The 24,952-nt window shown below is 43.2% G+C and overlaps 1 protein-coding gene, 1 long non-coding RNA gene and 1 pseudogene across 2 annotated transcripts; 2 read left to right on the top strand and 1 right to left on the bottom strand.

Moving 5' to 3' along the window:
- Positions 1 to 7,787: 7,787 nt before the first annotated feature.
- LOC139022524 (uncharacterized) lies at positions 7,788 to 10,598 on the top strand. Its single transcript, XR_011479844.1, has 3 exons — positions 7,788 to 7,847; positions 8,656 to 8,799; positions 10,539 to 10,598. It is a non-coding gene; the product is annotated as an uncharacterized lncRNA (long non-coding RNA).
- Positions 10,599 to 14,259: 3,661 nt separating this feature from the next.
- On the top strand, positions 14,260 to 17,916 carry LOC111964463 (serine/threonine-protein kinase N2-like; annotated as a pseudogene).
- A 34-nt stretch (positions 17,917 to 17,950) lies between these two features.
- LOC111963779 (palmitoyltransferase ZDHHC12-B) lies at positions 17,951 to 24,540 on the bottom strand. The gene is made up of 5 exons (XM_023987289.2): positions 24,015 to 24,540; positions 21,976 to 22,115; positions 21,771 to 21,863; positions 20,393 to 20,559; positions 17,951 to 20,176 (listed from the first exon to the last, which is right to left on the bottom strand). Exons 1-5 carry the CDS (start codon positions 24,109 to 24,111, stop codon positions 19,861 to 19,863), a joined length of 813 nt encoding a protein of 270 aa, XP_023843057.1. The 5' UTR covers positions 24,112 to 24,540; the 3' UTR covers positions 17,951 to 19,860.
- Positions 24,541 to 24,952: the final 412 nt, after the last annotated feature.

Raw genomic sequence — 24,952 nt, 5'->3', positions numbered from 1 at the left:
ATTAAAATAATCATATCTGCCATTTAAGCAGAGGCTACTTTTGCCTAATTTCAGTTTATGTGACAAAACAAGCAAGTATATTGTAAATAATCATTCTACCATCTAAACAGCTGTGAAATCTTTTCCATAACCAAAAATATTATATTTTCAGCTGTTTGAAGCTTGTGTGCAAAAGTAAAAGATGCAAAACTGAAACTTAAGAACGGGAAGGATAGAAATGGTGCATATAGAACATATCTACTGCTTCTTAGACTTGCCTTCAATGAGTGACAGATCTATAACACATTCTATGTGAATTTGGTCAGGTCGCCCAAAAAGTTACATATTGCAGCTTCAACATTTAATTGAGAAGTTTTTTGGGAAAGCCTTTCCATCTACCAGAAGACTGTTTTCATTAACAATATCGCTAACGGCTACACAAAGTGCAAGGCGCGCACACCGCACACACACAGAYGGGCATTCTCATTGCTTCTTCAGAAATACGAATCACTGATTAATTGTATCCATGATTATCATATTTGGACCAGAATGAGGCTCTCCACTACCTATTGTTCCTGCAGTTATGATTCAGTCTTCATTGAATGTTTTCAGAATTTATCTGCAGATAATAGCCCAAAATCCTAGGCCTACCGGTAGCCTATGAAAATTAGGCAGCCAAATAAACGTCTYTCACTGATGCGATYCGGTAGGCTACACTGACTGATGAGACGAGAGTCACTCACTTTAGCGTCACTGTTTAGCAAGCCCCAACATCCTAGGAAAGGAAACCTAGAAAATCCTTTGGTTTACATGTCCCGATGCGATACCATGGACATATACTTAGTGGCCAGTTTATTATTTACACCACTCTGTTCATGAAAATGGTTCGCTCCTACAGACAGTGAGTTATGTGGCCATGGCTTGCTATATAAAGCAGGCAGACAGGCGTCAAGGCATTCAGTTACTGTTCAATTTGAACGTTAGAATGGGCAAAATGAGTGACCTAAGCGACTTCGAGCGTGGTATGATCGTCGGTGCCAGTATCTCAGAAACAGTCGGCCTCCTTGGCTTTTCATGCACGACAGTGTCTAGGCAATAAAATATTTTGAATATATAGCTAATAACAGCGCAGTACAACAGTGGTGTGCAGAATGGCATCTCGGAACGCACAACTTGTCGGTCCTTGTCACGGATGGGCTATTGCAGCACACGACCACACCGGGTTCCACCCCTATCAGCTAAAAACAAGAAAAAGCGGCTCCAGTGGGCACGCGATCACCAACACTGGACAATGGAGTGAAAAAACATAGCCTGGTCCGACAAATCCCGGTTCCTGTAGAGTCAGGATTTGGYATAAGCAGCATGARTCCTGCCTGGTGTCAACAGTACAGTTTGGTGGTGTATAGGCGTGGGGAATGTTTTCCTGGCATACGTTAGGTCCCTTCATACCAATTGAGCAATGTTTAAACTCTACACCTTGTAGAATCCATGCCTCAAAGAATTCAAGCTGTTCTGKATGCAAATATCCMATTTTTCATGAGCTGAAATAATCTATTTTCCATACACACAAAAAGCTTATTTCTGAATGATGTTGTTCATCTCCTTAAGAACAAACAGGAGTACATATCTTTCCATAATTTACCTAAGGAGGAAAAACAAGCTTTGCTTGATTTACAATCCGATACGTCAGTCCTTACCCGCCCTGCTGATAAGGGTGGGTCGGTTGTACTCATGGATAGGATCGTTTATGTAAATAAGTGTCATAGACAACTGCTTGACAACACCTTTTACAAGAAAATCAGAAGTGACCCCACTGCCCAATTTCAGAATACTATCTTTACTGTCCAGGACACCAGCAGTATGATCTCTATTATTGAATCTCTTGATCCTCTCCCTGAGAATACTTTGTTAGTTACTTTTGATGTTGAGTCGTTATACACAAATATTCCACACGAGGGTGGTATTGAAGCTATGGAACATTTTCTTCTGCAACATGACACGGATGAACTACCTTCCAGTGCATGCATTATATTGGCTGAAATAGTACTCACACACAACTACTTCATGTATCTAAATTATTTCTTTTTTCAGACAAAGGGTACTGCTATGGGATCCCCCATGGCTCCTAACTATGTTCATTTGTATGTGSGTTACATGGAGAAACAGTCCATTTTCAATCCTCTCAACAACAAAAAATCTTGCCTAACATCATTATTTGGAAACGGTATATTGATGAMATTTTTGTTCTTTGGAGGGGTGATACAAAAMAGCTCCAGGTATTCCATGCTTTTCTTAACTCTTGTTCTGAGCATCTGAGTGTGAGGATAACTTCTGCTTTCTATACACTGATCTTTACAGGAAACCTACTGATCGTAACAGTTTGAGGGCTGATAGTTGTCACCCGCTTCCCTTGAAAAACAGTTTGCCCTATACCCAATTCTGTCGAAATCAAAAGAATTTGCAAAAAACAATCAGATTTCGACAGAAATATGGCTGAGACGCAAAGAAAATTCAAGGAGAGGGGGTACAAAAATGATCAGATTAATACTGCCGTTGAGAAAATTCKAAACAAAACGAGACATGATCGTTTTCAAGGACAGTCTCGCAAAAAGAAGCATTCTTGCCTTCTAACTACCCGCTATTCAAAGTGCTCTGAACAAATTAAGGGAATCGTTCACAAACATTGGCACATTCTAAGATCCGATGACAGTATTGATAATGTGTTTTCAGACCCTCCTTTGGGTATGTTATTTTTTTATATTTGCGAATGAACCAATGATATCAGGCCACATCTGGCCATGATTACAGACACCTGTGTGTGTCCTTTGACACAATATAAACTAGTCACCACACAGTTGGATATTAGGTTATAAAATTATTGCATCTGAGCTCCTAGAGTGTGCGGCTCTCCTTAAATTTTTCAAGTGTTCTACTCCGCTAGCCAGCAGCTTGCCTAAATAGGTGTGTGTTTCTTTTGCCTCTACATTACACAGGTGCACATTGTGCTAGGGACAAAATGTCACTCTAAAATGTGCATTGTCGTGCCATTGTCGTGCCATTGTCGTGCCATTCATCCACCACCATCACCTCATGTTTCAGCATGATAATGCATGGCCCCATGTCGCAAGGATCTGTACACAATTCCTGGAAGCTGAAAATGTCCCAGTTCTTTCATGGCCTCCATACACACCAGACCCATTTAGCAGTTTGGGATGCTCTGGATCGACGTGTACGACAGTGTATTCCAGTTCCCGCCAATATCCAGCAACTTTRCACATCCATTGAAGAGGAGTGGGAMAACATTCCACAATCAACAGCCTGATCAACTCTATGCAAAGGAGAGTGTTGTACTGCATGAGGCAAATGGTGGTCACACCAGATACTGACTGGTTTTCTGATCCGCGCCCCTACTTTTTTTAAAGGTATCTGACCAACAGATGCATATCTGTATTTCCAGTCATGTGAAACCCATAGATTAGTGTCTAATTCATTTATTTCAATCAACTGATTTCCTTATACGAACTGTAACTCAATCAAAATTGTTGCATGTTGCGTTTTTATATTTTTGTTCAGTGTAGATTGGTGTACCTGCTAAACTGGTGTATAACCAGGTTGCGTGATTTATCAATTGCAAAGGGATATAGGAGATCGACTTTATACAGTCAGTTTGACACCTTTTTATAAACCAGTCAACACTTGCTGTTCAGTTGTCAATCAACGCACAGTAAATAGTCTATGCGTCACGACTCCGCGTGGCTGGCTTTGTGAAATACACAAAAGAAAATAAATGAATGTGTCAGAAAACAATCATTAGGCTAAGTCATTAGACTCAGCGTTACCACTTACATTACATGGGACATGTAAATTCATGAGCATCATGATCTCTCCCCTTCGTGTAAAGAGAACTGATTGAAACCCGAGATCTGTAGGACTATAATGACGAGATGCTCATGTTTCCGGCTTAACAATGGGAGTCGTTGTCCCAACGGTGCAAGGCAGGTGACAAGCTTAGGTCCAAAATAAGCCCGTAGAAGCGCATTGTGCTTATTTTGGACAGATTTTGGTGAGAGTGAAACCTCTCACTTCGCTTCTTCACCTCTGCTGATTTCCCCTGTCATCGCACGCTTTATGACTGACAGGCGCCGATCCTATCAATAGATCGCTAGAAGATGCATATCTAGCGGGAGAGGGCTCAACGGACCAGCCAATTGAAACTTTGAAATTAAAAGTAGCCTAGTTAATATGACCTGGAAAATGTAACCGGGTGAAAATCACTCTGTAACCGACTAATGCTTACTTAGGTGCCCATTGTCACGCCCTGACCTTAGAGAGGCTTTTTTATGTCTCTTTTTGGTTTGGTCAGGGTGTGATTTGGGTGGGCATTCTATGTCCTTTATTTCTATGAYTTGTGTTTCTATGTTTTGGCCGGGTATGGTTCTCAATCAGGGACAGCTGTCTATAGTTGTCTCTGATTGGGAATCATACTTAGGCAACCCTTTTTCCAACCTGTGATTGTGGGTAGTTGACTTTGTTAGTGGCACTATAGCCCTCGGAAGCTTCACGGTCGTTTATTTTGTTTCTTGTTTTGTTGGCGACATTCTATAATAAAAGGAAATGTACGCTCACCACGCTGCACTTTGGTCCACTTCTTTCGACGGCCGTGACACCCATATGATATCTATTGTGATTCTCACGATTCTATATGAATTACGATTCGATATTGCGATTTGATGTTCCAAATACATTGCTCTGTATATGAGAGCATAAAAAATGTAGTTTGGTTCAGTCATGGAAATGAAAGTGCTGAAAACATGTTGGCTCACTATTTTCTAAAGAAGATGGAGAACAAGCTCTAAGATGAACATGAACATGAGTTTTAGCGCCGGTACAGCCTACTAGTGCTAGCTAACTCTACCTAGAACAATTTTATTTTAGTATCAATATACTAATCGTCCAAAATATGTAACAATTTTTTTTATTTGTTTCAACATTAGTTATTACACCACTTCCTTTCCCCATTCATGACCATGGAAGAATTGGATAGGTTCCACCACCTTGCTTTGATTTCAGTCTGATTTCTCCCACTGCTCTATATTTGATATATACTTCAGTAAGACTGCCATCGTTGAAGTCATTTGTGGTGACGTCAAAATGAGGGGTGTTGTATAAAAGTCATCAGCGATTTGGATCATCTCTAACCAATCAGAGTATCAAAGCCAATGACACATTTTCAAAATGCCACTTTACCCACCTGTGTTGTGGCTCTGGCACAACCCATCAGTTTCTGGGACCAATCAGAACAGTTAGAATGTGTTTGCGTTCTAGAATTCGTTAGGGGGGGGTACTCAGATCCAGAATCACTGCGGAGAAGAATCTTACGTCCGTGGCATAGCGTTTGGCCGGAGCAAGGAGTTTGGGTAGCCAGGCAATGTAAAGGCTTGGCCGCACTGTCAATTAAAATTTTAGGCAGAGCACTCAAGGGGGCTTGATCCCAATCGTCATGCTGTCTTGGACTTTGACTGAATGCAGGCCAGGGAAGGTGTGTTAGTGGTAATGGGTGCAGGCTAGCACCATGCATGTCAATGAATAAGGGCACTAAGACTGATGTCAGTGTCCAATGCTGTTAAGGGCTATCATGGACTAAAGGAGGAAAGTACACAACATGGTTGACTTGTGCACTAGATGCGTATCAATGACGTAGAACTCTCGTGTCTGGTCTACCCTCCCCAGGACCGTGAGATGCTGTCCACAGCCCAGCAGATGCTTCAGGACAGCCGCACCAAGTGGGAAGCGGGAAGCCACAGAGTGTGTGTGTGTGTGTGTGTGTGTATGTGCGTGTGCGTGTGCGTGTGCTGGGTTGATGTGGTGTGCGTGTGTGTGTGTGTGTTGTGTGTGTGTGTGTGTTGGTGGGTGTGTGTGGTGTGTGTGTGTGTGAGTGAGGTGAGTGAGAGAGAGAGTTTTTCACAGTGCCTGTTTGCTTTCCCAGTGCCGTTTTTGTTCATTGGTCCCTGCAGGCCGACCCTCTGAGACAATCATCCTCGGACGAGCTATTGTGTTTAGCTTCGGCATTCACCCTGAAATCGAGGCTGCTGTGTCAGAGGGGGCCAGGAACGTGGGGAGGCGCAAGGTGCAGGACCACCGGGCGAGGTAGGTGGCACCAGGATATAAGTGAGGTCTTCAGAGATCTGGTAATGCAAGGCTGATTCTTTTTGGGTTGCAGGTTAAGGACACCTAGTTAATGTTTTCATGGCTGGAAACATTTGTTATGCATACCTGGTGGGTGAAAAAGACATTCTAAAGTGTGTGTGACTGAATGTTCTCCCAGGCCAAGGCTAGGCTGCAGGAGTCATGCCAGAAGCCTGGACCTCCTGCGTCTGTCTCTAGAGCGCTGTCAACCGAGCTTGCCCTGGGTCACTCTGACAAAGCTTCAGAGTTCCTCTGTGGAGATGAGAGAACCTTCTTTGAGTCTAGAAGGACAACCATCTCTGCAGCACTCCACCAATCAGGGCTTTATGGTAGAGTAGCCAGACGGAGCCACTTCCTCAGTAAAAGGCACATGATAGCCCGCTTGGAGTTTGCAAACAGGCACCTACAGTAAAAGGACAGACCATGAGAAACAAGATTATATGTGCTGATGAAACCAAGATAAAACTCTTTGGCCTGAATGCCAAGCGTCACGTCTGGAGGAAACCTGCCACCATCCCTATGGTGAAGCATGGTGAGCAGTCATGCTGTGGGATGTTTTTCAGTGACAGGCTGAGAGACTGTCAGGACAGAGGGAAAGATGAACGGAGCAAAGTACAAAAGAATCCTTGATGAAAACCTGCTCCAGAGCGCTCAGGATCTCAGACTGTGGCGAAGGTTCACCTTCCAACAGGACAACGATCCTAAGCACACAGCCAAGACAACACAGGAGTTGCTTCGGGACAAGTCTCTGAATGTCCTTGAGTGGCAAAGCCAGAGCTCGGACTTGAACCCGATCATCATTCTGAGAGACCTGAAATAGCTTTGCAGCGACGCTCCCATCCAACCTGTCAGAGCTTGAGAGGATCTCAAATCAAATCAAATTGTATTTGTCACATACACATGGTTAGCAGATGTTAATGCGAGTGTAGCGAAATGCTTGTTCCTAGTTCCGACAATGCAGTAATAACCAACGAGTAATCTAACCTAACAAAATTCCACAAATTCACAACAGCACAAGTGTAAAGGGATGAAGAATATGTACATAAAGATATATGAATGAGTGATGGTACAGAACGGCATAGGCAAGATGCAGTAGATGGTATCGAGTACAGTATATACATATGAGATGAGTAATATAGGGTATGTAAACATTATATTACGTGGCATTGTTTAAAGTGGCTAGTGATACATTTTTTACATGTATGGTGAGAAGAATGGGAAAAACTCCCCAAGTACAGGTGTGCCAAGCTTGTAGCGTCATACATGAAAAGACTCAAGGCTGTAATCGCTTCCAAAGGTGCTTCAACAATATTTCTGTTTTTTTATATTTTATACATTTGCAATCATTTCTAAAAAACTGTTTTTGCTTTGTCATTATGGGATAATCTGTGTAGATTGATGAGGGAAAAAAATATGTAATACATTTTCGAATAAGGCTGTCATATAAGAATATGTGGAAAAAGTCAAGGGGTCTGAATACTTTCCGAATGCACTGTATGCACTATATGATCTGACAGCCAGTGTGTGTATGTGGAGGTGTACTGACTGATTTATCTGTCAACACTGTATGTTGTCCACGGCGGAGATCAGTGCAGTGCTAAAAGTGGACAACAGGATGGTGGGCCGGACACACTGGAGAGTTCTGAGCATGGGACCAGAGCTTCAGTATCGAGCTGGAACGGGTTAGTGTTCTCTTTAGCACCAGTAGGAGCAGTTCAAGCATTACATTCCTTTTCTCAGATAACATCCTGGAGTTGCCAGGAGTCATGTTAAATTGTGTAAAAATGCAAAATGTTTACCAATGCTTAAATCTTCAGTTGGAAGACAATTTTTCACCCCATCTTGATAGTAAATATTCAAGAGGGGTAGGATTTAAGTGTCTGCTGTTGGAAAGCAGTCTGCTACGGACATGACCATCTCGCCCCCTCACGCACACGTGCCAGCAGCTTTCCTCATTGATCATCTCCAGATAGACTAGTAATGACCTTCAGCTGCGACCATCAAGCTCCAGTGTGCTGAGACAAACTCTCCCCGTGGCCATCCAGAGTCTCTGCTGTTGGGTAGCAGAGACAAATCACCCGTCTCTCACGCCTCCACTCCCACTCTGCAGATGTAATCCCACTGCTAATCCTAACATTTTCCACTAATCTCAATCCTTGCCTCCAAAAACCCTAACATGGGGCTATGATTCAGCTCCAAGACTACGTTCAGCTGAGCTGCTGCTCCTAGCGCGAGGGCGCACACTGCTTTCAGTTCCAAGCTCTCAGCCTAGGTCTTAAAAGATCACAGCTGAGTCGTGCTGCACTGTTCTTTGGGGTTGTGGGGCTGAAAGCCTCTGACTGGAGCTATTTCAAGGGAAGTGAGATAAACAGTTTTTCTTGTAGAGGAAGATAAGGGAAGACCGTGTTGCAATCTGTTCAAGATGGTCCATCTTTTGAAATTTCTTCCCCTGCCATTCTAAAAATCACTAATATGTGTGTACGTGTCCAGCCCTGGGAGCTGGAGATTGGGGTGTACTGGCGGGACTGGAGGGCCCTGTGCGCATTCAAATTTCTGCGTCTAGAGGATGATTTGGACAACCAGCGCCACTGCATGTGTCTCTACCTGGAGCCCCAGGGCATGCTCTTCGCTGAGGTCAGTAGCACCCTTATTTCACAATCACCCTTAATTTCACAATCACCATTAAACATGTCACAATCACTAATATCAACAATCACCATTAGACATTTTATATAAAGTCCCTTCGGAAAGTATTCAGACCCCTTGACTTTTTCCACATTTTGTTACGTTACAGCCTTATTCTAAAATGTATTAAATCGTTTTTTCCCCGCATCAATCTACAAACGATACCACATAATGACAAAGCGAAACCGTTTTTTAGACATTTTTGCAAATGTATAAAAAAATAAAAACTGAAATATCACATTTACATAAATATTCAGACCCTTTACTCAGTACTTTGTTGATGCACCTTTGGCAGCGATTACAGCCTCGAGTCTTCTTGGGTATGACGCTAAAAGCTTGGCACACCTGTATTTTGGAATTTCTCCCATTCTTCTCTGCAGATCCTCTCAGGTCTCTCCAGAGATGTTCGATCGGGTTCAAGTCCGGGCTCTGGCTGGGCCACTCAAGGACATTTAGAGACTTGTCCCGAAGCCACTCCTGCGTTGTCTTGGCTGTGTGCTTAGGGTCGTTGTCCTGTTGGAAGGTGAACCTTCACCCCAGTCTGAGGTCCTGAGTGTTCTGGAGTAGGTTTTCATTATGTTTCTCTTTGTACTTTACTCCGTTCATCTTTGCTTCGATCCTGACTAGTCTCCCAGTCACTGAAAAACATCCCCAGAGCATGATGCTGCCCCCACCATGCTTCACCGTAGGGATGATGCCAGGTTTCCTCCAGACGTGACGCTTGGCATTCAGGCCAAAGAGATCAATCTTGTTTTCATCAGACCAAATAATCTTGATTCTCATGGTCTGAGTTTTTAGGTGCCTTTTGGCAAACTCCAAGCGGGCTATCATGTGCCTTTTACTGAGGWGTGGCTTCTGTCTGGCCACTCTTCCATAACGGCCTGATTGGTGGAGTGCTGCAGAGATGGTTGTCCTTCTGGAAAGTTCTCCCATCTCCACAGAGGAACWCTAGAGCTCTGTCAGAGTGACCATCGGAGTCACCTCCCTGACCAAGGCCCTTCTCCCCCAGTTGTTCAGTTTGACCGGGCGGCCAGCTCTAGGAAGAGTCTTGTTGGTTCCAAACGTCTTCCATCTAAGAACGATGGAGGCCACTGTGTTCTTGGGGATCTTCAATGCTGCAGAAATGTTTTTGTACACTTCCCCAGATCTGTGCCTCGACACAATCTGGTCTCGGAGCTCTACGGACAATACCTTCTACCTCATGGCTTGGTTTTTGCTCTGACATGCACTGTCAACTGTGGGACCTTTATATAGACAGGTGTGTGTCTTTCCAAATCATGTCCAATCAATTGAATTTACCACAGGTGGACTCCAACCAAGTTGTAGAAATATCTCAAGGATGATCAATGGAAACAGGATGCATTGTGTGTAGATTGATAAAAAATATATATATATTTCATCCATTTTAGAATAAGGCTGTAATGTAACGAAATGTGGAAAAAGGTCAAAGGGTCTGAATACATTCCTAACACACTGTACTATGGTTCATGAGTGTCCGAAATTGTTCTTGTTGTTTTTCTAATCATTACAAAGTCTCCGCTCATAGTTTCACTCCTAAAATTAGGATTTGGTTCTAGCCATTTTATTTCTGTGGTCTCACTTTCCCAGTGAAGTTGCACAATGTTTAGGGGCTCGTCAAATGTTTGTCTTCATGGTTATTTTTGTTCTTTCTCCTTTCCCTAACTCAGTCCTCCAAAGTTACTTCAGCGGAGGACAACAGGTCAACACCCAAGCCAACTCCTAAGTATTTCCCTCTCACCCACTATAACCACCTCCTATACGCACGCACGCACGCACGCACGCACGCACGCACGCACGCACGCACGCACGCACGCACGCACGCACGCACGCACGCACGCACCCGCACGCACGCACGCACGCACGCACGCACGCACGGCACGCACGCACGCACGCACGCACGCACGCACAACACACACACACACAACACACACACACACACACACACACACACACACACACACACACACACACACCAGTAACTGAAATCCACAACGTATTATTTAAGCACCCTCAGGACTGGAAATGGTGTTTGTTACCTAGGTATCTAACCTCCCCCTCCCTCGTCTTTCACATTCCCTCCTTCTTCGCTCTTTGATCAGGACGAAAGCGAAAGGTGGGATGCAAATGGAAGATTTCAACTGCATCTCTGTTCTGGGACGAGGGCAATTTGGAAAGGTACTGTCACACTCCCGACCTAAGGCCCTCATACCACAGGACAGAACCTTTTTTTTCGTTACACTGGGTCGTAATCATTAAAAACATCTGCTTTCTTCTGTTCGGTGCCTAATGAACACGACCCTGTTTACTGTGTTGCACCTAAAGCCTTCCCTCCACCCCTCAAGAGGTCAGTCAAATGCAACCAGAGGGGGAAAAAACTCTAGACCACCTTTACTCCACACAGAGACACGGACAAAGCTCTCCCTCACCCTCCATTTGGCAAATCTGACCATAATTCTATCCACCTGATTACAAGCAAAAATTCAAGCAGGAAGCACCAGTGAATCGGTCTATAAAAAAGTGGTCAGATGAAGCGGATGCTAAACTACAGAACTGTTTTGCTAGCGCAGACTGGAATATGTTCTGGGATTCTTCCGATGGCATTGAGGAGAACACCACCACATTCACTGGCTTCATCAATAAGTGCATCGAAAACGTTGTCCCAAAGTGACTGTACCCCAACCAGAAGCCATGGATTACAGGCAACATCCGCACTGAGCTAAAGCGTAGAGCTGTCGCTTTCAAGGAGCGGGACTCTAACCTGGAAGCTTATAAGAAATCCCGCTATCCCATCTGACGAACCATCAAACAGGCAAAGTGTCAATCCAGGACTAAGATTGAATCGTACTACACCAGCTCCGACGCTTGTTGGATGTGGCAGGGCTTGCAAACTATTACAGACTAAAAGGGAAGCACAGCCGCGAGCTGCCCAGTGACACAAGCCTACCACACAAGCTAAATAACTTCTATGCCCACTTCGAGGCAAGTAACACTGAAACATGCATGAGAGCATCAGCTGTTCAGGACGACTGTGTGATCACGCTCTCCGCAGCCGATGTGAGTAAGACCTTTAAACAGGTCAACATTCACACGGCCGCAGGGCCAGATGAATTACCAGGACGTGTACTCCGAGCATGCGCTGAACAACTGGCAAGTGTCTTCACTGACATTTTCAACCTCTCTCTGTCTGAGTCTGTAATACCAACATGTTTCAAACAGACCACCATAGTCCCTGTGCCCAAGAACACTAAGGTAGCCTGCCTAAATGACTACCGACCCGTAGCACTCACGTCTATAGTCATGGAATGCSTTGAAAGGCTGGTCATGGCTCACATCCACACCATTATCCCAGAAACCCTAGACCCACTCCAATTTGCATACCGCCCCAACAGATCCACAGATGATGCAATCTCTATTGCACTCCACACTGCCCTTTCACACCTGGACAAAAGGAACACCTATGTGAGAATGCTATTCATTGACTACAGTTCAGCGTTCAACACCATAGTGCCCTCAATGCTCATCATCAAGCTAAGGACCCTGGGACTAAACACCTCCCTCTGCAACAAGATCCTGGACTTCTTGATGGGCCACCCCCAGGTGGTAAGGATAGGTAACAACACATCCGCCACGCTGATCCTCAACATGGGGGGCCCCTTAGGGGTGCGTGCTCAGTCCCCTCCTGTACTCCCTGTTCACTAATGACTGCACTGCCAGGCACGACTCCAACACCATCATTAAGTTTGCCGATGACACAACAGTGGTAGGCCTGATCACCGACAACGATGAGACAGCCTATAGGGAGGAGGTCAGAGACCTGACCGTGTGGTGCAAGGACAACAACCTCTCCCTCAACGTGATCAAGACAAAGGAGATGATTGTGGACTACAGGAAAAGGAGGACCGAGCACGCCCCCATTCTAATCGACGGGGCTGTAGTGGAGCAGGTTGAGAGCTTCAAGTTCCTCGGCTTCCACATAACCAACAAAATAACATGGTCCGAGCACACCATAACAGTCGTGAAGAGGGCACGACAAAACCTATTCCCCCTCAGGAGACTGAAAAGATTTGGCATGGGTCCTCAGATCGTCAAAATGTTTTACAGCTGCACCATTGAGAGCATCCTTACGGGTTGCATCACTGCCTGGTATGGCAACTACTCGGCCTCGGACTGCAAGGCACTACAGAGGGTAGTGCGTGCGGCCCAGTACATCACCGGGGCCAAGCTTCCTGCCATCCAGGACCTCTATACCAGGCGGTGTCAGAGGAAGGCCCTAAAAATTGGCAAAGACTCCAGCCACCCTTGTCATAGACTGTTCTCTCTGCTACTGCACGGCAAGCAGTACCTGGAGCACCAAGTCTAGGTCCAAAAGGCTTTAAACAGCTTCTACCCCCAAGCCATAAGACCCCTGAACATCTAATCAAATGGCTACCCAGACTATTTGCATTGGCCCCTCCCCCCTCTTCTACACTGCTGCTACTCCCTGTTATTATCTACGCATAGTCACTTTAATAACTCTACCTACATGTACATATTACCCCAATTACCTCGACAGCGGTGCCCCCACACATTGACTCTGTACCGGTACCCCCTGTATATAGCCTCCACATTGACTCTGTACCGGTACCCCCTGTATATAGCCTCCACATTGACTCTGTACCGGTACCCCCTGTATTTATTAGCCTCCACATTGACTCTGTACCGTACCCCTGTATATAGCCTCCACATTGACTCTGTACCGGACCCCCTGTATATAGCCTCCACATTGACTCTGTACCGGTACCCCCTGTATATAGCCTCCACATTGACTCTGTACCGGTACCCCCTGTATATAGCCCCACTATTGTTATTTTACTACTGCTCTTTAATAGTTATTTTTATCTATTACTTTTTTGTTGGTCTTTTCTTAAAACTACATTGTTGGTTAAGGGCTTGTAAGTAAGCATTTCACTGCAAGGTCTACACCTGTTGTATTTGGCGCATGTGACAAATAAAATGTTATTTGATTTTGAAATTGTATGCCATCAAGGCCTTGAAGAAAGGAGACGTGACACGCGATGAAATGGACAGGTGAGAGCGAACAGTGAGTGAATTTAGACATAACACAGGTTGAGGGAACTGGTTTTGAAAGACGCTAGCAGTTGCATTCCACCTGAAATATACTATTATTGTTATTTGTAGTGTGTGTGKTTTTTTTCCACGTGTGTGTGTGTTTGTTCTGTCGTGTGTGTTTGTTCGTGTGCATTTCTGTGATTTTAGTTTGAGACGATCAACTCCTCCCACCATCCCTTCCTGGTGAATACGCACGGCTGCTTCCAGACGGCGGACCATGTGTGCTTTGTGATGGAGTACTCCCCGGGGGAGACCTCATGACCCACATACACATCAACATCTTYGCTGAGAGACAGAGCTCAGTAAGCCTTACACAACACACACAGGCTCCGTTATGACAGCGTGAGAGCAAATTTAGTGTGACGCATTGCAATTCCAGGCTGTAAGGCAACAAAATATGCAAATAATGCAAGGGTTGTGTATACTATCTACAGGCACCTTAAACATGTACCAGTGAGTGACTACAAATGGTTAATGCAAGCTTGTCTAATTCTCCTTCAAGCTTTAGAGTTGGTGATACATCAAAACTCACCATTATATGTGTGCCATTTTGTGCCCTGTTTAGGTTCTATGCCTCGTGCGTGCTGCTGGGACTAGAGTTTCTGCACCAGAACAAGATAGTTTACCGGTAAGTAAGATATCTCAGTACTGCTTTCCAGCGCTCTGCCTTCGCACACCTAATAACCTGCCTGTCAGTCATTCTTTTTCTAATTTCATCCTGTCTCTTTTTTTCTCTTTCTCTCTCTCAGGGATCTGAAGCTAGACAGCCTGTTGATGGAAGCAGATGGCTATGTGAGGATAGCAGACTTTGGATTGTGCAAGAAAGGTACGGTACATTATGGTTATGGCTTCTGGGACATTCCCTTTGAGACCCACTGTCCCACCCACTCACTTGGTTTATTAAATGAACATTCAGTGTTATTAATCAATGATTTATGTTGCTCTTTAATTTAAAGTTATTCACTTTTAGCCCTGGGCTAAGGAACGCCTCATTATTGAAAGTGGGACAACAGTGTCAAGCTTGCTGCACGAAGTAAGGTCTTGATACCAAAAGAGGGGCTTAGGTGATGGGCGTGGCAGGGGGTGCGGTCGGTCCGGCTGAATATGAGAACATTTTAGAGAATCCCATCTTGGCGTGTAGTTTTTAAGCTAATTTCCTGCAATTCTACATATTCTGCCATGGAGCTGAGAGAAAATATTGCAGTTTTATAGATTTTTTTGTGATTGTTTTATTTATTTATTTATTATTATTTWTWTTTTTGTGATTGTTAGTTCTCAATTATTTTATTGGACTTAGGCAACCCCCCCAAAAAAATTCTTAGGCGGCCCACCCAAGGATTTCAATGGCAGAAAAATCCCTGGGTACACACTTCCATCCGTCTAAAAAGTTATATTTTCCCCTCCTGTGTGTGTATCTGCAGGTATGGGTCACGGAGATCTCACCTCCACATTTTGTGGCACACCAGAGTTCCTGGCCCCGGAGGTGCTGACGGACAACAACTACACCCGCTGTGTGGACTGGTGGGGCCTGGGTGTCCTCATCTACGAGATGCTGGTGGGAGAGGTTGGTAGCACAGAGATTAATAAAATAACCTATAGCAGAGATCTCAAACTGGTGGTGCGCGGGCCATATGTGTCCTGTCCTAGCTCTGTGGTGCATCGTCTTCTATGAGATGCTGGGAGGTCAGTAGAATAGAAATACCTAGAGGATGTCTCCAATTAGTAGGCTCACAAGGTCCACTCCTATGGTGAACCAACCAAGTATTTTGAGTTGTAGGTCTTGGTTGAATTTAGATGTTTGGACCAGAGAAATGAATCGAGAAACATAAATGATCTTTCTGGTCAGTTGGCTCACAATATCCCCTCATATGGTGAACCCATTACGTTTTATTCGTATGTTTGTTTCTTGGTTGAATAAGGATTTTTGGTCTTGTTTAAATTAAGATGTTTTCGGCTGGTATCATGATAGGAATGAGGTTGTTTGGACTTTCATTACAATGGCGTCTCTCTCTCTTCTCATCTGTGGCAGTCTCCCTTCCCTGGTGACGATGAGGAGGAGGTGTTTGACAGCATAGTAAATGATGAAGTGCGCTATCCGAGGTTCCTGTCCCCAGAGTCTGTCTCCATCATCCAAAAGGTATGTGGGCAAAAAAGGTATGTGGGCCATCCTCTCAGTATACTGCCTTGTACAGAATACTGCCTTCTCCTTACACAGTCGGAATCAACAAGAAGCTGTATTGCAAATACACAAAATGAAAACTGTGGGGGAAAAATATACAAAGATGTATAGTGGGATGAATACTGAGCCAGACTTTCCTATTGTGCTGCAGCTACTACAGAAAAACCCTGAAAGGAGGCTGGGATCAGGAGACCGGACCCAACGAGGTCAAGAAACACAGGTTCTTCGAGGTAAAAACTGGCCTTATTTGTGGCCTGTGGGTAATTTTCATTTCAGTTGAGCATCACCAAGATTTTTGTTGTAGCGCCTTTGCCAACTTTCCTACAATGTTGAAACGAAGGCAATCATCCTATCATCCAATGACATGTATAATATTTGAGGTATACTTTTGTTCATCCCAGGGACTGGACTGGAAGGCTTTGCTTCACAAAAAAAGTGGTTCCCCCGTTCTTCCCACGGATCAGTAACTTTGACGAGGAGTTCACAAAGCTCAAGCCAGTCCTCACCCCCCCACAGACACCCTACTTCCTCACTGCCAAACAACAGATCTCTGCCGACTGACTTCTCCTCGCTGCCCTGACCTTAAACATAAGTATACAATGACGGCCAGATAGACGAACGGACAGGACTAAAATCCAAAATGGTTGCTGCTCCACTGAAGCTGGTTCCTTTCCTTCACAACAGCTACCTGTGGCTGAATAAGTACTGACCAGATAGGCCACTGTGACGTCCTCTTGGGAATGTCATCTCTCCTCTGGGCCATTAATGTTCTGTGGGTGATGATGAGCACTCCACCTGAACCTCTACAGCCTATCAGAACTCGGAGCTCGGCCTGCCGATGATGAGACCCCAGTCAGTTACACTGAGCTGTAGAAAGGGAACTCCTCCTCCATGGGAGTGTCAGCCACTCTATAAACGGTCTTCTGTTTCTCTCTGCCTTGTTCAAATCTGTATTTGTATGTCAGTGTCTGTATTTGTATGTTGGTGGTCAATATTGACTATTTTACTTTTGTCTTGTTTTTGTTTATTTGTCAACTCCATATTGATAGTATATCAACTAACATTGATATTGCCAAATTAATACTTGTCACAGTAACAAAACAGTGGCATGTCAACACGAATTAGGTAATTTGCTGCACTTTCTTATTCATTTGTGAAACTAAGAGTGCTTTGTTTCAAACATTGGCACCAGTGCAATAATGAGCTTTTAAATTAGTTCTAATCCAAAGGATATTGAACAGACCAGCGCTTCATAACACTACACTTCCAATCATAAGAACCTTTGCTGTAAATTATGTTTTTACATTTATTGTAACCCTATTACGGTCTTGGATCTATCCAATTACTAACACAGATTATAGCTACTGATGTTTGTATATTTAGCCTGGGAATCCAAATTCCCATACACTAGCCTAGGCATACAGGAATTTCATCTTCATGGAGGAAACAGTCACTGAAGATGTTTTAAAACCCTTTGATGTGCATTGTGCTACTGTGTAATCAACGTATTCCATGGGTCCATCTTGGGCTGCTTTGGGCCACTTAAACATTTTAATGTAATGTTGAAACTGACATGTTCCTGAAGTACAATTTCTAGTCTTTTAGAAAAGGTAAGTAAACTTTAAGAATTAGACAGTTTGTAAGTATTCCTAGGGAGTCATTTTTATCCCATTCCAGTCATGAATATGTTGCCATCTATATATTGTATATTGTAGATGAGACATGCATGTTTTTCTTGACACAACATGAAGGAAATGTAAATTAATAAATATATCTACTGGACTCATGAAGCATTTTTCTGAAATAAACATTTCAATTTATTGATAGGTCTACTGCATTTCAAACAATTTCTTAAAAAATGTAATATTGCATAAATGACTTTGTTCATAAACAGTTCACACTGAAATCAGCACTTACAAGACCAAACATAAATGTATATAAAAATCACATCACTTATCTTTAAATTCTACTGGAAGAGCCAGAAAGATTTTCCGATACTATAAAAAGATGACAATATTACCATTATTGCTAATTTCTGTCATGTTTTTCTATGCTCTCCTATTGCACAGAGGATAAGCTAACGATTAAGTTAGGAACACACACAACATTGCACTCCTTTAAATAAGTTCTCTACAATTATTCCTAAAGTTACAAAAAACTAGATGTAAAAATCTCATGCAAACGTTTTACGTTCCAAAAAGGTTGATTTGCATCAGGAGCGATAAACCTTGTTTACAAAAATAGTATGACATTCTGTCAATTGAAAAAGTGAGATGATAAATGATTAAACAAGTATGGAGTTTCACTTCTGATCAGATCATTTTTCAAACCACCTCTGGTGATGGTGCAAATTGTGTGCTTTTCACATTTACTATACTTTATAGTAATAGATAATACAATCGCAAATAAACGCCATACTACCATTTTATAAGAGGTGCAATAATTTGTCGATGGATCATGGTACTACCAAAAATATCTTGATATAACTGAATTACCATTTTAGTTACTTATTAATTTGCCAACACATGGCTGACCTTTGCTCTCATATTAACCCTGTTGCCAGGAAGCTTTGAGCTGTAGTGCAGCCTTAAAACCTGACATGCCTTTTTGTACAGATTCAATAAAACTTAACTATTACAGTAAACCAGGCATTGAAAATGTGATATTCGTAACAACATTTCAATATGCAAAAATACTCAAATGGTTAAGAGGAATGTGCTTCTGGAAATCTAAGGCTGTGTAAAACACAGGTAGCCCAATTCTGATCTTTTGCCAATAATTGGTATTCTGCCCTATCAGATTATATCATTGGTCCATAATTGGGCAACAGATCAGAATTAGACTACATGTGTAAACACAGCCTAAAAACTTGATTAACTGAGTCAATCAGCCACTTGGTGGCTACAGAGCCTCTGTCAATGCCGAGTCGATATTGGGGAAAATACACCAACAAGGAATCAAATCATGCTCTCAAGTATAGACAGTTTTACATCAACAACAGTATGTGAAAGTACCTTTATCCTGTATATAACAGTTAGCTTATAGCTTGTTATAGCTTAGTAAACTCAGGGAATAGAAAAAAACAGGCCATACGTGAATTGCCTTTCTGTTAATCTATCTGTCTAGGAATTATGTGATCTATTGATCTATTCTGTAAATGTGTTCCTTTCAACACATAAGAGTTCCCTTAGCTCAAATTCCTAATACTTCAGTGATATTTTTTACTCTTCACTCTTAGAAATTATTCTTTGGACAGAAGAAGGTATTGGAGTGGGTGGGGGTGTAGTGGTTGTCAAAGGCAATGGTAAGTTGGAAGGATAGGAAATAAACATAACAACACTAAGAAAAGCACTACTATTCACAGGCTCACTGCAATTACCTTTCTTACCAAGATTGAATATCTGACCTATTTGTTTCAGTAAAACCTTTCCTGTCTTCCTGACAAATATGTTTTTTTATTATGTCACTAGTCAACTGAAATAAATACCAGGATTGCACTAAATTCCATTGAAATCCACATACATACTAAACTTGCAAAGTTCAGTGACCAACTGAAGTAATGAGAGGAGTTCATAGTTCATTTGGATGTCTGTCTCATATAAAGATACTTCTAGAAAGGAGGATGTAAACACAATTGGAGGAATTCTAGGGAAGGAATGAAGAACTTGAGTAGACGGCGAGTTAGTTAGCTTGTTTGCTAATCAGATGGGGTCGTTGCCCTCCCTGAAGTACACCTGCTCCCACACTATGGCGCCCCAGTCGCAGAAGAAGCCCCAGAGGTTGCGCAGCGCACCACGGTCAAACGGGTTCTCGTCGGCGCCGCAGTGCTTGAGGTAGGAGATGCGGTGGCGCGACATGAACTCCCAGGTGGTGGTGTTGAGGGAGACCAGGTAGAGGTGGGAGCCCAGGAGCAGGAGCACGGTGAGGGAGAGCACCGCCACCACCGCCGCCGTACCCAGCAGCACGCCATTGCCGCGCAGCCACAGCTGCCAGGTGGGTGCCGTGGTGAAGCCCGACCTGCGTCACAGAGAACAAGTGAGATTGGCCACACTTCTGAAACAACAGTGCATCATATGATAATACAGATGATTTTTGGTTCAATTTATCAAGATCTTCGATCCTGGTTGTGGTGACCCACCGGGTGTGCAAATGTTTTTGTAAACCCTGCATTGCATACCCTGTGGGTCACCACAACCATGTATGAATGGGCTCTGCAGACCCATCTCCACTTACCAGGCCATGTGGAGGCCCCACAGCAGCACCAACAGCTGGACAGCCAGGTAGAGCACGAACCAGCGGTGGTTCCTCTCGCCCACGCAGTTCTCGATCCAGGGGCAGTGGTGGTCGTAGCGACGCACGCAGTGCTGACAGGTCTGACAGTGCTTGGATCTCATTGGCTGCTGCTTGGGCACATGAATGGGAAAGGGGGGAAGGAGGAGTTACAGAAAGCTCTTTCTGGTCATAAACTAGTCCACTGACCAGTACTCATATCATATGCCAGCAGCTTATCTTGCCATGACCATAATTGAGTGAGAGAATCTCTTAACAGTGTGAGAGCAGATGGTGTGTCTGTCAGCATCCTTGGATTACATCATCCCTCTTAATGTCACCTCAGGAATACATACACAGTAAATATACATGTAAACAGGTGTACAAGGCTCACTACTAGGCCCTTTACTGTTCACTATTTACATGAATAATGTTGGTTTGTCTCTGAATAATAATAACTGGGGCCTAAGTATATCTATGCAGATGACACAGTTATTTATTCCTGTGCCCCCTCAGTGCAGCAGGCCATTAACAACCGTCAGCTTGGCTTTGATTAAATTCAAGAATCGCTCACCAATATTAAATGAGTGCTAAATGTTGGAGAACATCTGCGTATCTGCACCTTGAAGGGATGCCAAATTGAACAAGTCCCTCATTATAAGTATTTAAGTATTTGGATTGATGATAAAGCTGTCTTTTAAAACACACATTGAAAAACTAACAAAGAAGCTGAGAATTACAATCAGTTTCCTTTATAGAAAGAAATGCTGCCTTACTTTTGAAAACAGGAGGAAAATTGTTCAAGCATCACTCCTGCCAGTACTTGACTATGGTGATGTAATCTACATGCATGCAGCAGCCTGTTTTAAAAACCTTTAGAGTCAGCCTGCATTTTATCACTGGAGACAATTTTAGTACACATCATTGCCTTTTATGTAATTATGTCAGCTGGGAGTCTGTGACTACCAGAAGGGCCCAACATCAGCTACTATTTGTATATAAAGCAGCTCTCCAGAAACTCCCATACTACCTCACTTCTTAATTGGAAAGCAAGCCACCATCAGACTTGCTCTCAAGTTTCTAGAGGTTCCGCGGGTCTCCAGAGTCCAGGAAGATTGCTTTTAGTTATTGTGCCCCTAGCGCATATACATGTTATCTGTCGCTTTTGAATTTGATTTGTTGTAATGTGTAATTGTAAATTTATAGTTATTGTATTGAGACTGATCATGTTAATGTATTGTTCCCAGGGCACCCTTGTAAATGAGACGCTGGTCTCAACGGGTTTCCCCTGGATAAATTAAGGTTAAAGACAAAAAAAAGACTACAGTAGCCCACTCCATACCTGGAGCAGACAATGACCACAGCGCCGCTGTCGCAGAGACTTGGTTGTTGGTGGAATCATGTCCTGCGTCTCCTCAGTGATGCCAAGGGTGAACTAAAAATGCAGTACAAGTGCATAGTTGTTTAGCTGTAATGTATTTCCTGAGCATTGATATGCATTACTGTGTTCATGTGTTGTGAAGTAAGCAAAACTTGGTTTGACGCACCTGTAAGTCACTACCGTCAGATAGGACAAAGCCAGGATCCATCAGTGAGACAGCAAAGTACAGCAACACCGACACAAGGACCAGCAAGACAAAGAGCACAGGTTGGATGAGCTCTCCCCTCTCCTCTTGCTTCCTCAGGTCTGCAAAACAAGAATAAATTAGCAATGTTTACTAACTAGTAGCTACTACTAAAATGTTGGATAATGAAATACGATCAAATAAATGGCCACCAAAAGGATAATAATGGAGCCTATGCATCCCATGACATTTTCACTTGCAAATAGCAATTGCTTTCTGTGCCACTGGATGAAGTGCTCTAGGAATGACATACCAAGCTATACACGATCACGCAAAGGCTTACTAAGTCTATGCCAGCAGAGAGTAATAGGTCCTAAGATATGATAAGGTAAGGCAGTTGTATTTATCTAATTTATAAGTAATAGACTATTCATTCAAATCAATGTAACCGAAAGGTCGCAAGATCGAATCCCCGAGCTGACAAGGTAAAAATCTGTCGTTCTGCCCCTGAACAAGGCCGTTAACCCACTGTTCCTAGGCCGTCATTGAATATAAGAATTTGTTCTTAACAGACGTGCCTAATTAAATAGGTAAAGGTAAAAAAAATATATATATATGAGTATATTACCCTAATTGGAGTATAGCCTTATCTTACACAGACTGTGGCTTATGAGATTAGTCCAACTGTTTTGACCAATAAGGACCTTAGCTACTTTTATCAGCTACCTAATTGGCTGCTTTGTTGATCATGTTGGTGGCACTGGGATCAAAGATACTGGTAAATAACTAACCTACGATTTATCATCATCTTTTCCAAAGGGAGCAAATAAAGCACAGCGGGCAGAACAAGCAAGGAGTTGGGCAGAGCCACGCACAAGCTAGCAAGATCCAATTGGCGCATTTTAGCATGTACTTAGGGAACAGATACTCTGAAAAGTGCGCTTGTGCAATAACTAATTTCGCTGTCGCACTCCTTCTACACAACGCAAATTTGGCAAAGGGTTAAGTCTACAAAACTTAGCGCGCACTCTGTTCGTAACTGCCCTTTCCCACGTGGACAAAAGGAACACCTATGTGAGGATGCTATTCATTGACTACAGCTCAGCGTTCAACACCATAGTGCCCTCAAAGCTCATCACTAAGCTAAGGACCCTGGGACTAAACACCTCCCTCTGCAACTGGATCCTGAACTTCCTGTCAGGCCGCCCCCTGGTGGTAAGGGTAGGTAACAACACATCCGCCACACTGATCCCCAACACGGGGGCCCCTCAGTGGTGCGTGCTCAGCCCCCTCTTGTACTCCCTGTTCACTCATGACTGCATGGCCAGGCACAACTCCAACACCATCATTAAGTTTGCTGATGACACACAGTGGTAGAAATTGTCAAAAAGACTCCAGTCACCCTAGTCATAGACTGTTCTCTCTGCTATTACAAGGCAAGCGGTACCGGAGCACCAAGTCTAGGTCCAAAAGTCTTAACAGATTCCAACCCCAAGCCATAAGACTACCGAACAGCTTATCAAATGGCTACCCAGACTTCCCCCCCATGCATAGTAACTTTAACTCTATCTGCAKTTACATATTACCTCGACTAACCGGTTCCCCCGCACATTGATTGACTCTACCGGTACCTTTAATTATTTGTTACATTTATTTCTTATTTATGCATTTTTTACTTAACACTTATTTTTCTTACAACTGATTTGTTGGTTAAGGGCTTGTTGTATTTGGCGCATGTGACAAATCACATTTGATTTGATTTAACAGAAAACTGTACTGAAATCAAATTTCATTGATGAGAAAATATAGCAGATTGTCAGCCAAGTTTCATCTAGCTCCATCTTCTCCCACTTTCCTCCACGCAATGGCACTGGACTTCCTCACAAGACCATATTTGGTGATAAGTGGAAGTGTGGTTTGATGGTATGCATTACAGTGTAACAATGCATATGTCATCTATGCATTACAGCCGTGCAACGGATACTGGCATCTGAAAATGAATTTAAATTAAGTTCACTTACCTGTATCATGTAGGAAGAGTATCAGTGTTATTACCCATGTCAGGATAACGTGCGCGGTTCTTACAATAAATCCTGACCCGAACACATTTTTGAACATCCTAGCATTTTTCAACACGTAGCAATAGACTGGTACCGGTATGCATCAGGTTACGAGAACTGGCCTACTCTAGTTAGCTAACAAAAATGCATTTAGCTAACTAGCCTTTATCACCATCGTCCCACATAACCGTAGCTAGCGGTCAGCGTTACTGTATCCAGTTATCTTGCCAACTAGCCCAACAGCTCGAGGTTTCTCTCCAAATGGCGACTGGAATGGTCTAACATTAACTAAACTCCGAAATTAACATACCAAGCTTGCTGGTTAGACACATACAACCTTAAAACGAATGTGCTAGCTACATTTATTCCTAGTCACCAAAATAGCATTCAATCATTTTCGCTCTAATAACTATCATCAGAACGTCTCTGAAGGGCTGCAATATTATTGTCCAGGGTTGCTGGCGTTCCTTCGGATACGTTAATTCTATTGGTCATTGCATTCACGTGGTACATGTAATGTATGACATCATTGTGTACATATTTTTGCTGTGTTCATGTGCTCTCAGAATTTCAGGCTATCTAAAATAGCTCCAATGCTGTTTATTATAAAACTTCCAAATCAGAAATATGAGTTGAACATACCAACAACAATAAAGTGTAACAGTAGGCTACTGTACTGGAAACTGAATCATGTTACCAGAGACGAAGCCACGCCATGGCAGGGCAAGGCTGGGCAGAGGCCCCACCCAATCAGACTGTCTTAAAATATATATACAACAAATATATATATATATATATATATATATATATATATATATATATTTGATTTGTCTCTTGACTAATCAGACATTTTGAAAAATGCAGTAGAAGGTTCCTGGGATCTAATTGGTTATATCACA

This window comes from Salvelinus sp. IW2-2015, linkage group LG5, assembly GCF_002910315.2.
Source record: "Salvelinus sp. IW2-2015 linkage group LG5, ASM291031v2, whole genome shotgun sequence".
Lineage (NCBI taxonomy): Eukaryota > Metazoa > Chordata > Actinopteri > Salmoniformes > Salmonidae > Salvelinus > Salvelinus sp. IW2-2015.
The sequence above is the reverse complement of the archived record's forward strand: the minus strand, read 5'-3'. Positions and strand labels throughout refer to the sequence as shown.

Excerpts from the sequence above, each read along its gene's own strand:
- LOC111963779 (XM_023987289.2), bottom strand. The coding sequence starts at position 24,111 with ATGTTCAAAAATGTGTTCGGGTCAGGATTTATTGTAAGAACCGCGCAC. Across the intron at positions 21,864-21,975 it reads CTGACGGTAGTGACTTACAG|TTCACCCTTGGCATCACTGA; the intron begins GTGCGTCAAACC and ends CTGCATTTTTAG. Across the intron at positions 20,177-20,392 it reads TGGGGCCTCCACATGGCCTG|GTCGGGCTTCACCACGGCAC; the intron begins GTAAGTGGAGAT and ends TCTGTGACGCAG.